Raw genomic sequence first — 12,895 nt, forward strand, 5'->3', positions numbered from 1 at the left:
TGTAAGTAGTTTTTTCTTAACACCTCCAGAACGCTTCTATTTAGAAAAACGAAAACTGGTGCGATTATTTTTCCTCCGGAGTTGAATCTTCTTCTTCTTTTCCTTCTTGGAGATCTTTCGATCTGTTTAATTCTGAAGCTGCCTCTGGGTAATTTCCTGGGAGATAGATTGCCAACTATCCCTCCATATTTTAGGTGGTCTTCCGGGAGGTCTTGAACCGGGTGGTTGTTTTCTAGAGCAATTTTTGGGGGATTATTCTCATCCACTTACAGGCGTAGAGAGTGTAGTCAGAATCCAAAACGACTTTTCAAGACCCTTTCATTGTAAAAATGGACTGAGACAGGGAGATGGGCTGTCATGTCTCTTATTTAACCTTGCACTAGAAAAAGTAATTCGAGAGTGCCCAATTATTACGAATGGCACCATCTTTAATAAATCTGTACAAGTGGTCGGGTATGCAGATGACATAGACATTATTGCTAGGTCCACAGAATCTCTGATCGAAGCATTTCGATCACTAAGGGCGTCTGCACTGAGAATGGGATTAAAAATAAACGCACAGAAAACCAAGTATATGTATTGTACTAGATCAGGCAACCAGATACCTAGACTATTAAGTGATGATCTGGAACTGGAAGGTGTGGACACCTTCGTCTACCTGGGCTCGCTGCTGACCAAAGACAACAATGTCAGCGAAGAAATTAAAGGAAGAATAGTGCTTGCCAATAAGTGCTATTATGGCTTGAGGAAACAGATGGCCCCAAAACTACCCAGAAAAATCCAAGTTACTAGCTAATCCAAGTTACCATATATAAAACACTAATAAGGCCAGTTTTAACGTACGGGTCAGAAACGTGGTGACTTACACAGAACGACCAAGAATTGCTTAAAGGTTTCGAGAGAAAAATTCTAAGGAAAATATATGGAGGAGTCCAAGAACAGGGTTTGTGGCGTAGGCGCTACAAATTTGAGTTATACAGAAGTTTTGGGGAACCTGACGTTGTAAAATGTATTAAATTAGCACGCCTTCGATGGATAGGACATGTAATTAGGCGAGATGAAGATGCAACGATCAGAAAAATTTTCGACCGAAGAGGACCAGTGGGAAGACGAGCCAGAGGAAGACCAAAACTTAGGTATCAAGATAACATAGAGGATGATCTAAAATCCATCGGAGTTAAAGCATGGAGAATAGTTGCCAGAAACAGGGGCGAATGGAAGATTGTTCTGAAGTAGGCTTTGGCTCATAACGAGCTGTAATGCCACTGATGATGATTCTCATCCATTCGTCTTACATGATTGCACCACATCCTCTTACGCTGCCTTCCCCATCTTACAATATCTTGAATTTTGCAGTGCTCTCTGACGTTTGTATTTCTTACCCTGTCTCTTCTTGTTTTGCCCACTATTGTTCTTAGGGTTTTCATCTCGGCAACCCTTAGCATCTGTTTCGTTTTGTTGGTATCTTCGCGCATTTCTATGCCATATGTCATGATCGGCCGTATGCAAGTCTTGTAGATTCTAATTTTACTATCTGTGCGCATATACGGATTTGACCAGACTATCTCCCGCAGACATCCCGATAATGCGGATCCTTTGTTGATCTGACTCCTTAGGTCCTTTATTGGGTCGTGTGTGCTTGATATATCTATGCCCAGATATCTGAATTGCATCACCTGTTCTATGGGGTTGTTCTCAACCACTAACTTACATCTGAGCGGATCTTTTGCTATTGTCATACATTTAGTTTTGTTGGTAGAAATGGTCATATTTAGTTGGCGGCTTGTTTGAAAGAGCTGTCTCTGAAAATCATCTTCTGATTCGGCAATAATAATTGATGCATCATCTGCGTAACACCATACGTATTCTTTTGTTGCCCATTCTATATCTGAGATTGAGAGATGTTACTTTGTTTATAATTTTGCCTATAAGTAGACTAAACAAGAAGGGGCTTAAACTGTCGCCTTGTCTAATTTCTCCCGGTGTTGGAATATTTTTAGTGAGTTGGTCTCCTGCTCTAACTTTGGTTACATTGTTGTTATTTAGGTTATGGACTATCTTTGTTATGTTGGTCGGTGTTTTATTTTCTATCAATATGTTTAGAATGTCTTCCAGGTGAACCCTGTCAAACGCCTTCGTCAGATCTTCGTCAGAGTTGAATCGATTCCATTAATTGCGAATTGCTAGTTCCGTTCATAGGCGTCCGTTTTGGGTAGGTCAACGGTTATTTTAACGTTTAACTTTTTTGTTTTAAACTTTTAAGCATTCGAGATACTAGATTATTAAATTTTCGAAAATTCTAGTACTAAAAGGTACTCCTATGTACTTTATGTCTGTAGGAGACACCGTTTTGTAGAAAAATCGATTTGAAAATTTTTCGTTTTTTCGTCATAAAAGTTAAATTAATAGGTACCTTAATTACTTTTATAAATTACCTTTTTTTTTATAAATACATCACACAATTTTGTATCGGAACGGAATAAACAAATGCTTTTATACATCCTTAAATACAATTATCGCAAGGATTCAAATCCGGCGACCTTTCTGGCGAAGCAACTAAACCGGCCCTTCCAATCCAGTGGTTTTCGTAGTTATTATCAAGAAAGTCTCGTAAAGTCCTGGAAGTTGGCCGGACAGCCGTCATGTAGGAACCATAAGCTTTGTTGAATATTTACAGATCATTTAAGAAATCAGGTAAAACATATTGCAGGAAATGTAAATAATTAGCACTATTGAAACAAACAGGCAATTCCACGGGTCCAAGTAGATAATCGTCAACTACTCCTATCCAGAGGTTTATGCTAAACCTGTGCTCATGCTTAAATTCTTGAAGAACGTGGGGATTGTCACCAAAGTACGAATAATATATGTGCATTATATTAATTAAAAATTCCATTTTTTTTTATCTGAAAATATCTTCATTTTTGATTTTTCTGATTTTGTAAAGAAATAGCGACTTCTTCACGAGCAGCAAAATCTCCTTGTAGCAGTGCTTGTACCTAATTTATAAATTTTCCTTAACTTGCTTCTTTTACTCGGGAAATTTTTCAGCGTATCTACGTTACTGCTTAAGCGTTACACTTCATTTCGCAATAAACTAAATGTAGATATATCAGCGTATTCCTAATTAGTAAAAAAAATTTTTGTTGAATTGAAATTTTTGTGTTTGAATGCCACAAAGTAAAAACTAAAAGAGAAAATTTACGAACTGATAACAATTTGACAGTGAAAAAGGTAGCTTATACTTCTCTTGATAGCAAACTAGTACAACAAATATTAATTTAACTTTCATGACATAACGAAAAGATTTTCAATTTTTTTTATTGTAACACAATTGGTTCATTCTCATATTGATAGCAGTCCAAAAAGACGACTTTGTTTTTGAACAGATTGTCAAGGTCTTTGAAATCATTACCTGAAACACGAGCTTGTCGTGCTGCTTGAGCTAACGGTAAAGCGACACTTGATCAAATAAATCCTTTGATTTTATTATGGATTTGGAAATAATTCATTAAGTTCTGCAAATGTTTATCAAAGTTAGCAAATTACTTAAATCACCAGACATAGATATTTGTTAAGCTATAATAGATAAAAGAAATTTCAAATTTAGCGCTTGCTTTGGAAAATTAAGGATCGAACCATCTATATTTGATATTTATTCAAAAGTAAATGACTTGTAATAAGATTCATTTCTACTCCGAGAAAAGTAAAGTTTCTACTAGATTAGATAATAATACTGGAAATTTATTTACAGTCAACGATAAAAAATAGGTAAAACTCGCGGTATTTTATCCGCTTTTAGACCGAATGATTCAGTCATTAAACGATAATTTGACCAGGAATCAAAAAATTATTTAATCAGTTAGCAAAATCATATCGTTAGGTAAATATAAATGAACTAGAAAGTCAAGATTTAAAATACACCTCAGAACATTTCGATTTAAATTCTTCAGAATTAGAAGCTGAAGTAACATTTTTAAAAACAAGGAAAAATAAAAATTGTTCAGCTTCGAAAACTCTTTATTGGATGTCTCAGCATAATAGAAAATCGATGTTTCCAGTGTTTAACCAAACTAATGGTAAATTTTGCCACAATTCCTGTAACAAAGTGTACTTGTGAGAGAACTTTTTCTAAGCTGAGCATAATAAAATAGATACTTCGATCGACAATGCTGCAAGACTGTTTGGAGTATCTAATGGTGCCTTTTGTTGAACAAGAACTTTTTTATATCAACCTGAATTTTTAATGTATTTTTTATATATGTGACCATCCATATTTTTCTTATAATCACACAATTTTATATAACTCGTTTCACAGAATATTATCGTTGGAAATTAAAAAAAGTATATGGGGGCGCGAGTTTCAGCATTGGAATCCACACTAAACAAACCTGGCCATGTCTATGAGTTCTATAAAGTTCTGTGATTTCTCTTCAGTTCACCAAGACATCAATATTTGAAGAGGCACTGTAAGAGCCCAATGAATGCATCAAGAATATTGCCAAAAGCAGCATTTTTTAATTTTTGTCGTCCAAATGTGCAAACGAGCATAGATGGGAAGTCGTGACAGGTGTGCAAGTGACAAAGTTGATATACAGGGCATAGTCAGAAAATCATAACACCGACGTACAGGCTGTATTCAGAAAATCATATGCCGAGACAGACAATTTTAAACTGTTTTCTATTATTATATTTTCTATTATTATGGAAATCGAAACGTCAAATAAACTTATTTCAAAGTAAAATTGTGGCTTACTCCCACAACAAAAAATAGCAAAAAGAATATTGACGTACTGAACTATTATTATAAATCTAATTTATTATCTTAATTTATTATAAAATGTTCTAACACTTAGTTTATTAGAGTCTTTATTTAGTTTATATACAAGATTACACTTAATTTATTTTACTCTATTTCCACTATTCTAATTTATATAATTTATTTCCGCGTTACAATTCAGACTCGACTCGATACAATTATTCTTTACAGACTAGCCATTTACAAGCAAAAAAAAATCCTATATATATATATATATATATATATATATATATATATATATATATATATATATATATATATATATATAATCACCGTTATCTGGAGATCCCTCGAAACTTGGTGACCTTTCTTGAACTGTCTCGAACGACATGGAACCAGACAGGTTTTTATCGGAGGGGGACCCGTAGATATTTACCTACTACAAAATACTTGTTAGAAAAATATGTTTACATGTATTAAAAAATGTTATTATTATGTATTAAAAATATGTTTGTTAGTCGCATCTCGCGTCCGAATAGGACTCTGGCTGGTGTCTGGCCTGCAGATTCGTTACCAGCAGATCTGTAGGCCATTGTGAAGAACGGAAGATATTGGTCCCAGTCTCGCTGATGATAGGACACCATCTTTGTCAAATACTTGCCAACTGCCCTATTCATCCGTTCTACCATACCATCCGATTGCGGATGATATGCTATAGTTCTTGTTTTCCTCATGCCTAGTCTATCACATATTCCTTGGAATAGATCGCTTTCGAAGTTTCTGCCTTGGTCACGATGGATCTCCAAAGGCACTCCATATCGGCTGATATATTCTTTGATCAACTTATCTGCAATGGTGGCGGCTTTCTGGTATGGAAGTGCGTAAATCTCGACCCACTTAGTGTAGTAATCCATTACTATCAACATGTACTTGCTTCCATTTTCACTTTCTGGAAATGGCCCAGCAATGTCCAAAGCTATTCTTTCAAACGGGCTTCCAACATTATATTGTCTCATAGGAGCTCTCCTTTTTCGGTAATGCCAGTTACTCGTAGCACAAGTAGTACATTTCTTACACCAGTCTTTTATGTCGTCGGAACTGTTCATCCAATAAAACCGTTCCAGAATTCGCTGAAGGGTTTTCTTTACACCGAAATGCCCTCCTGATGAACTGTCGTGTAACTGAGGAAGTACTTCGGCTATTCTGCTCTTTGGGATCACCAACTGTCTTCTCTTCTCTGAATCGTCATCATTTTGCAGGACTCGTTTGAGCAAGCTATCTTCCATGATAAATGAGTCCCACTGAGCCCAATACGTCTTAACTACTGAGCATAGGTTTGATATTTCTTGTCACGGTTGTAGACGGTTTTCCTCTTTCCATTTTCGAATTTTCTGTACAACTGGATCTCTCTCTTGTTCTTGACTTATCTTAGTAGGCGTCCAGTCGTCGTTGACCATCGTTGTTCTTAGCACTGCTGCTTCCTTGGAGTCCGTTTTGTTGCAGTGGGAACACTCTGCTGGCCATGTCCTTCTGGAAAGAGAATCAGCGTGTCTGTGGATAACTCCGGTCCGGTGCTCAATCTTGAATTCGTATTCTTGAAGTCGTTCGATCCATCTGGCTATCTGACCCTCTGGATTCGTAAACTGCATCAACCACTTAAGGGTGGCGTGGTCGGTTCGAATTAAAAACTTCCTTCCATAGAGGTATTGATAAAAGTGCTCTAAAGATTTCACTACTGCTAGAAGTTCTCTTCTCGTGACGCAATAATTCCGCTCAAGTTTTGAAAGAACTTTATTAAAATATCCAAGGACTCGTACCCGGTCCTCCTTGAATCTGAGATAGCACTCCTCCAATTCCCACATTACTTGCATTTGTATCTAAGATGAACTCTCCTTCTGGCAATGGATACCCTAAAATTGGTGCTGTGGTTAAATGCTTTTTCAAGGTCTCAAAGGCATTTTGTCAGTCTGTATCCCAGCAGTAATCTCTTGCTTCCTCTGTAAGTCGCGTTAATGGCTTACCGATATCTGCAAACTTCTTAATAAACCTCCGGTAGTAAGTACATAGTCCTAGATAACTTCTCACTTGATAATTGTCAGTTGGTTCTGGCCATTCTTTAACGGAATCAATTTTCCCTTATTCACGGCCACTCCTTCTTTACTGACTATATGACCCAGATAATTGACTTTACCTTGAAATAGCTGGCACTTCTTGGGGTTTAACATCAATTGGGCAGCTTTAAGTCGATTAAAAATGTTTTCTAAATTCTTCAAATGTCTCCCCCAAGACGATTATGTCATCTAGATAAACCAGGCATGTTTTCCAAGATAACCCCCTCGACACATTGTTTCTATAAGCGTCTCAAATATCGCAGCTGCAACCATTTGGTCGAATTTGTCGTTTGAATTATCGGATGTTGTCGTCTGACGGATTATGGATGTTACAGGTACACAAGTTCCTACTTTTGTCTCTTTCTTGACGGTCACTGGGTAGTCATTGACATTGATAAGTCTTACAGGTATTTCTTTAGCCGAAGTCACCAATTCCTTTCCAATTATGATTCCTAGGCCAACCTCGTCGTTATGGTTCCAAGGCTCCACCATAACAGGTGTCCCTTCATCCACAATTCCCTGTAACCGCGCTACTATGATCGTTTCACTTCTCGCAAGCACGACTGTATCTTCTTTAACGGCTGCTTGCACAGTGTTGTCATCATGTGGATGAAGAAGTACCTCCTCGTTAATAACTTTGATTACTTTATTCTTAAAATCCAATTGGAATCCATGCATATTCATTACGTCCATTCCTAATATAACATCCTCTTCGATGTCAGCAACTATAACAGTATGGACGAACTTTTCTGTTCCAATTCCTAATTGTACCTGGATTTCTCCATGTATGTTGGCATTTTCACCTGTAGCGGTCCGAAGTCGCAACCTCGTTGGTAACAGTTTCTTACGGCTATTTATAACTGTCGGGCGTATAATGGTTCTGGGCCCTGATTCTATTTCATTTCGATGTCGAAATTTAAAAGCGACTACCCCATGACAGTCGCAATCGCTAGCGATTCTCATTCATTTCGATTGTAGTTAAAACTGGGGATATTTACTTTATCATTTTGACACTGCTGAAAATTTGGGTTGGCCCTGTTGTTTATTGGCTGCACTACGCTTGTTGAATGTTTGTTTTGTTTACGTTACGTGAACGTCTTTTTTTTCTTGTTTGAGTTGTTAAATCATAAATAGTGGCCATTCTCAATTATATTTTGAATTGAAAGAAAAGATGGCAAAAAAAAGGCGATGTGGGAGATCCTTAAGTTATAACCACTAAGATTTGACTTAGTGGTTATATTCTAATATATTTTTAAATTTACTGCAGCTTAGTAATACTAACCCTAAACATTTTGGGTATCCTAGAGGCATAAACACTTTCTTCCAAATATGGTTCTAATACCCTTATTAAATAATTTGCAGCTTGTTTATTTAGCCCGAATTGCTGTCTAAATTGAGCATCACTTAGTGAAAAAGAATTTTGAGTATCCCGTAACATTCTTCTTATCCTCCGTTATGAGCGTCGGATATCTATCCTCTCTAATTCCTCCAAAACCGGTTTTCCTTGCAAGGATCAAAACACCCCTACCTAAACTGAACCTAAGTTCACTTCTCCCAGTCCAGTCAGTCATGTCAGATTAATTTCGACTCAAAATGAAATTTCAACCACTTTCTTGAAGTTGAAATTAATTTCGATAAGTCGAAAATTAGTGACGTCGTTTGGTTAGTTCAGCTGAAATCCACAAGGTTCGCAAAGTCGCATTTCGACGTCGCCATATTAATTTCGACATGTTTTGAGTCGAAATTAATATGGCGACGTCGAAATGCGACTTTGCGAACCTTGTGGATTTCAGCTGAACTAACCAAACGACGTCACTAATTTTCGACTTATCGAAATTAATTTCAACTTCAAGAAAGTGGTTGAAATTTCATTTAGAGTCGAAATTAATCTGACATGACTGACTGGACTGGGAGAAGTGAACTTAGGTTCAGTTTAGGTAGGCGGTGTTTTGATCCTTGCAAGGAAAACTGAGGCAAACAGTATTAATATGGCTGTGTTTTACAGACATTTGCTAGTTTTGGAGGAATTAGAGAGGATAAATATCCGACGCTCATAACGGAGGATAAGAAGAATGTTACGGGATATTCAAAATTCTTTTTCACTAAGTGATGCTCAATTTAGGCAGCAATTCCGGCTTAATAAACAAGCTGCAAATTATTTAATAAGGGTATTAGAACCATATTTGGAAGAAGGTGTTTATGCCTCTAGGATACCCAAAATGTTTAGGGTTAGTATTACTAAGCTGCAGTAAATTTAAAAATATAGTAGAATATAACCACTAAGTCAAATCTTAGTGGTTATAACTTAAGGATCTCCCACATCGCCTTTTTTTTCTTGCCATCTTTTCTTTCAATTCAAAATATAATTGAGAATGGCCAATATTTATGATTTAACAACTCAAACAAGAAAAAAAAACGTTCACGTAAACAAAACAAACAACAAACATTCAACAAGCGTAGTGCAGCCAATAAACAACAGGGCCAACCCAAATTTTCAGCAGTGTCAAAATGATAAAGTAAATATCCCCAGTTTTAACTACAATCGAAATGAATGAGAATCGCTAGCGATTGCGACTGTCATGGCGTAGTCGCTTTTAAATTTCGACATCGAAATGAAATAGAATCAGGGCCCCGGTATCCACCAACAACGTATGCCTTTTACCATTTATTTCTCCATCTACATATACACTATCTTTACGACATTTCAAAGAAGCTATTAGTATGAGAGGGTCTTTGGAAAAGTTCCGGGTCGAAGCTGCCCCCTAAGGCCGACCCGTTCTAGTTTTCCTGATGGTGAATTTCTTGATTTGCGTCGTACCTAGGGTGCTTACATGAACTTCGTACGTGTCCTATTTCGCCACAATTCCAGCATCTTATAGTTTTCGTTTTCTTGTATGTAATACTTTTCATCGTATTAACGAGCTGGTCAAGTTTATCTTCATCTCCTTTCTCTTTTACAGTCCTAACTTTACTGTACCCGCCAGAGGCCTGCGTGTTCTCTGCATTTCATGATCACGAAAACCATCAATAAATGTGTGAACGGCCAACTTTTAAATCATGTCTTCAGAAGCTGTTGGATAAGCATATCATACTAATACTACTACTACTACTACATGTTCTTGAAGAGCCTCATCTTTTTTCTGTCTTTGATTTTTAAGCTGCGACTGATATACATGCTCCAAATGTTCGTGGCCATATCGCATATTTAACCTCTTCTTCAGTTGTTCGAAATCATCCGTCTCCTCTACGGCTATGATCTGAAGCACATCTAAGGCATCTCCTCGAAGAGCGATAGTCAGGTTTACAGCCTTTTCTTTTTCAGACCATCCATTCGCTCTTGCAGCTGATTCGAACTGTTTCATGCAGTTGTTCCATGACGATTTTCCGTCGAAAGTTGGAACTTCATTAACAGAACCTCCACTTCCTTCAAATTTCGGTTTGGTTCAACTTGGTTTTTTAACGAAGATATTCTATCGTCGAGGGCAGACATCTCAGAAGTGACTTTAGAGATTTCCGGAGAGATGTTAGCAGAAACTTTGCTTTCCAGAGAAAAATCTCGTTAGAAACTTTGTTTTCTAAAGAAGCGATGTCGCTGGAAACTTTCGAAATATCGCCAGAAACTTTGTTCTCTAATGATGGATGTCATCAGAATAATTGGCCACATCACCAGAAACTTTCGAAATATCGCCAGAAACTTTGTTCTCCAATGATGAGATGTCACCAGAAACTTTCGAAATATCGCCAGAAACTCTATTCTCTAATGATACGATGTCACCAGAAACTTTTGAAATCGACGAGATGACAGCATCATGTTTGTCTTCAAATATATAAGTTTCGGTGTTCAAACCCTCTTCCTCCAAAGCGTTCTTTAATCGTTATGGGCTAAATCAGCCTTTTTTTCGGTAGAAGCTAATTCTCTGTCCTCGGGATGTCTTCTTAAATTCGTAGCTGTGAGCTCATAAATCATAGTCATTTTCACTATTTATTTAAAATTTCACTCTTCTGACACCAATGTACCAATAAGTAATATTTTTTCAAATAAATAAACTACTTTTCATAATAGGGATGATACTGTTATACTAGCAAATAATATCAAAGATTTTCGATGACGCTCAATAGAATAACTATTACAGGCAGCACTTTGGTCTTAAGATCAACAGAAAGAAAATCAAATTAATATTAATTAGTAGAAACATTCAAAATCGAACGGCATATTGAAAACGAACATATTGAGAGAGTACACCGATTCAAAAATCTAGAATACACGAAAAATAATGTTAAGTGTGACCCTGATGTTAAGATTAAGATCCGAACTGAAGAACTACTGAGAATACCTTGGGCGGATAGAGTGAAAAATACGATAGAGTTAACAATCGGTAAAAGGAGGACAGTGTCATACAGCCTTACGTACGGAATAAAGAGAGGGTTTAGGTAAAAAGAAAAAAATCCTGATTGAAAAATATAATACATATGGCAAAAAACAGAGAACTTTATATACCATAACCGGCAAAAAAGGCACATAAAGAGAAAGAAGAAGAGAAATATTGAGGGATACTAAAATAATTGAAATACTTAAAAAACAGCAAAAAAGAAGTTTCGTCGTGAAGTCGTGATGCTCAAACGAAGTTCGAGAAAAATAAAGGCGAAGAGCACACTGAATAAAGAATTGTAAGAAATATATTTGACATAGCATGAGACGCGAATTATACTACAATGACCGCTAGAATTCAATAAGAAGTTACTGCCTATCAGCACCGAACTTGCAACATCAATTACGACGTACTAGAACAGCAAATTCAGCAAGTGTATTTATTAATTGTTAAACTACTTTTTTTCATTTGAATTGTAACTAATATCTTTGCCAGTATAAATAAAAGTTTATTTTGAGTGATTGTGCTTTTTAAAAAATGTTTTCGAAAAGAACATTCATAATTCGCGCGATCACACAAAGTGTGAAAAATATTTATTTAATAAAAATTTCTTTATATAGGTAAACCAATATAAACATCATTGTCAAATCTGTCTGTACGAAAAACATGGCGGCTGATGAAAAGTCCTATTGGCAAGTTATTTCTCAAGGCTGTAAAGTGTATTCAGTAAAAGGCGCTTACAATATGTAGATGCTATATTCATAGATGTAGAATTTTTCCATTTAACCTAAAATTTGGAATATTGGCATTTGCCATTGTTGTCAACTACTAGTGTTTGTATCTAATTAATAATTTACTCTTAAAAGTTTAATATTATGTATATAATACTTACATGAAGGGCTAGTATAATAAATAGTTCGGATATTAATATGAGTTCGAACAGGAAAAAGAAATACAGTGAATCTTCTAGTGACTCTTCCAATTATTCCTCTTCATCATCATCTGAAGAAGTAAGTAAGAAACACAAGCACAAAAAACATAAGCACCACTCAGATGATAGTGATAGTGACCACATATCTAAGAAGAGGTATCAAGATTCTTCAGATGATTCAGAAGCTCACAACACAAGTTCTAAGTATGTATTATAATTTAGAATTTTTATCCTATATATTGAAGACTGAAGTTCATAAAATAATTTTTTTTTCAGTTTTCTTTAATTTATATTGAAACATACTTCTAATCACCTCGAATCTTTACATAACTATTGTGTTAGCATTTATCAAGTTTTCAATTTCCTTTATACTGCATTTGGTTTTTGTTTTCACCTTGTTGCTGCTTTGAATAGTTCAATTTTAATTTTTTATTGATTTCTTATAGTATGCTTTCTTTGAATTTTGTTCTACAAAAATTTCTCTTTTTATCAACTCTTTTTTATCTTTTTTTGTGTCTGTTTTGTATATCTGCCATTTTTTTACATTATTTTTTATTCTTTTGAGCAAAATACCTGTAAATAATATTGGTGAAATGTTTTACCTGTTTTATTTTATATCTTTTCGAAATAGTTCTCTTGCCAATTTATAATTTTGATATAATTTATTATGCATGTTATGTAGTTAATGTTCCTATGATAGGTACTCATAGAAATCTATCACTTT

The 12,895-nt window shown here is 35.8% G+C and overlaps 1 protein-coding gene across 2 annotated transcripts in view; it reads left to right on the forward strand.

Moving 5' to 3' along the window:
• The first annotated feature begins 11,884 nt into the window (after positions 1-11,884).
• LOC140443703 (uncharacterized) overlaps positions 11,885-12,895 on the forward strand; it is a 60,641-nt gene continuing 59,630 nt past the window's right edge. For both annotated transcript variants that reach the window (XM_072535086.1, XM_072535085.1), the window contains exon 1: positions 11,885-12,375. In XM_072535086.1, the coding sequence (XP_072391187.1) occupies positions 12,170-12,375 (206 nt within the window). In that variant the 5' untranslated portion in view covers positions 11,885-12,169. The remainder of the gene's footprint in view (positions 12,376-12,895) is intronic.

Source organism: Diabrotica undecimpunctata, chromosome 6, assembly GCF_040954645.1.
Source record: "Diabrotica undecimpunctata isolate CICGRU chromosome 6, icDiaUnde3, whole genome shotgun sequence".
NCBI lineage: Eukaryota > Metazoa > Arthropoda > Insecta > Coleoptera > Chrysomelidae > Diabrotica > Diabrotica undecimpunctata.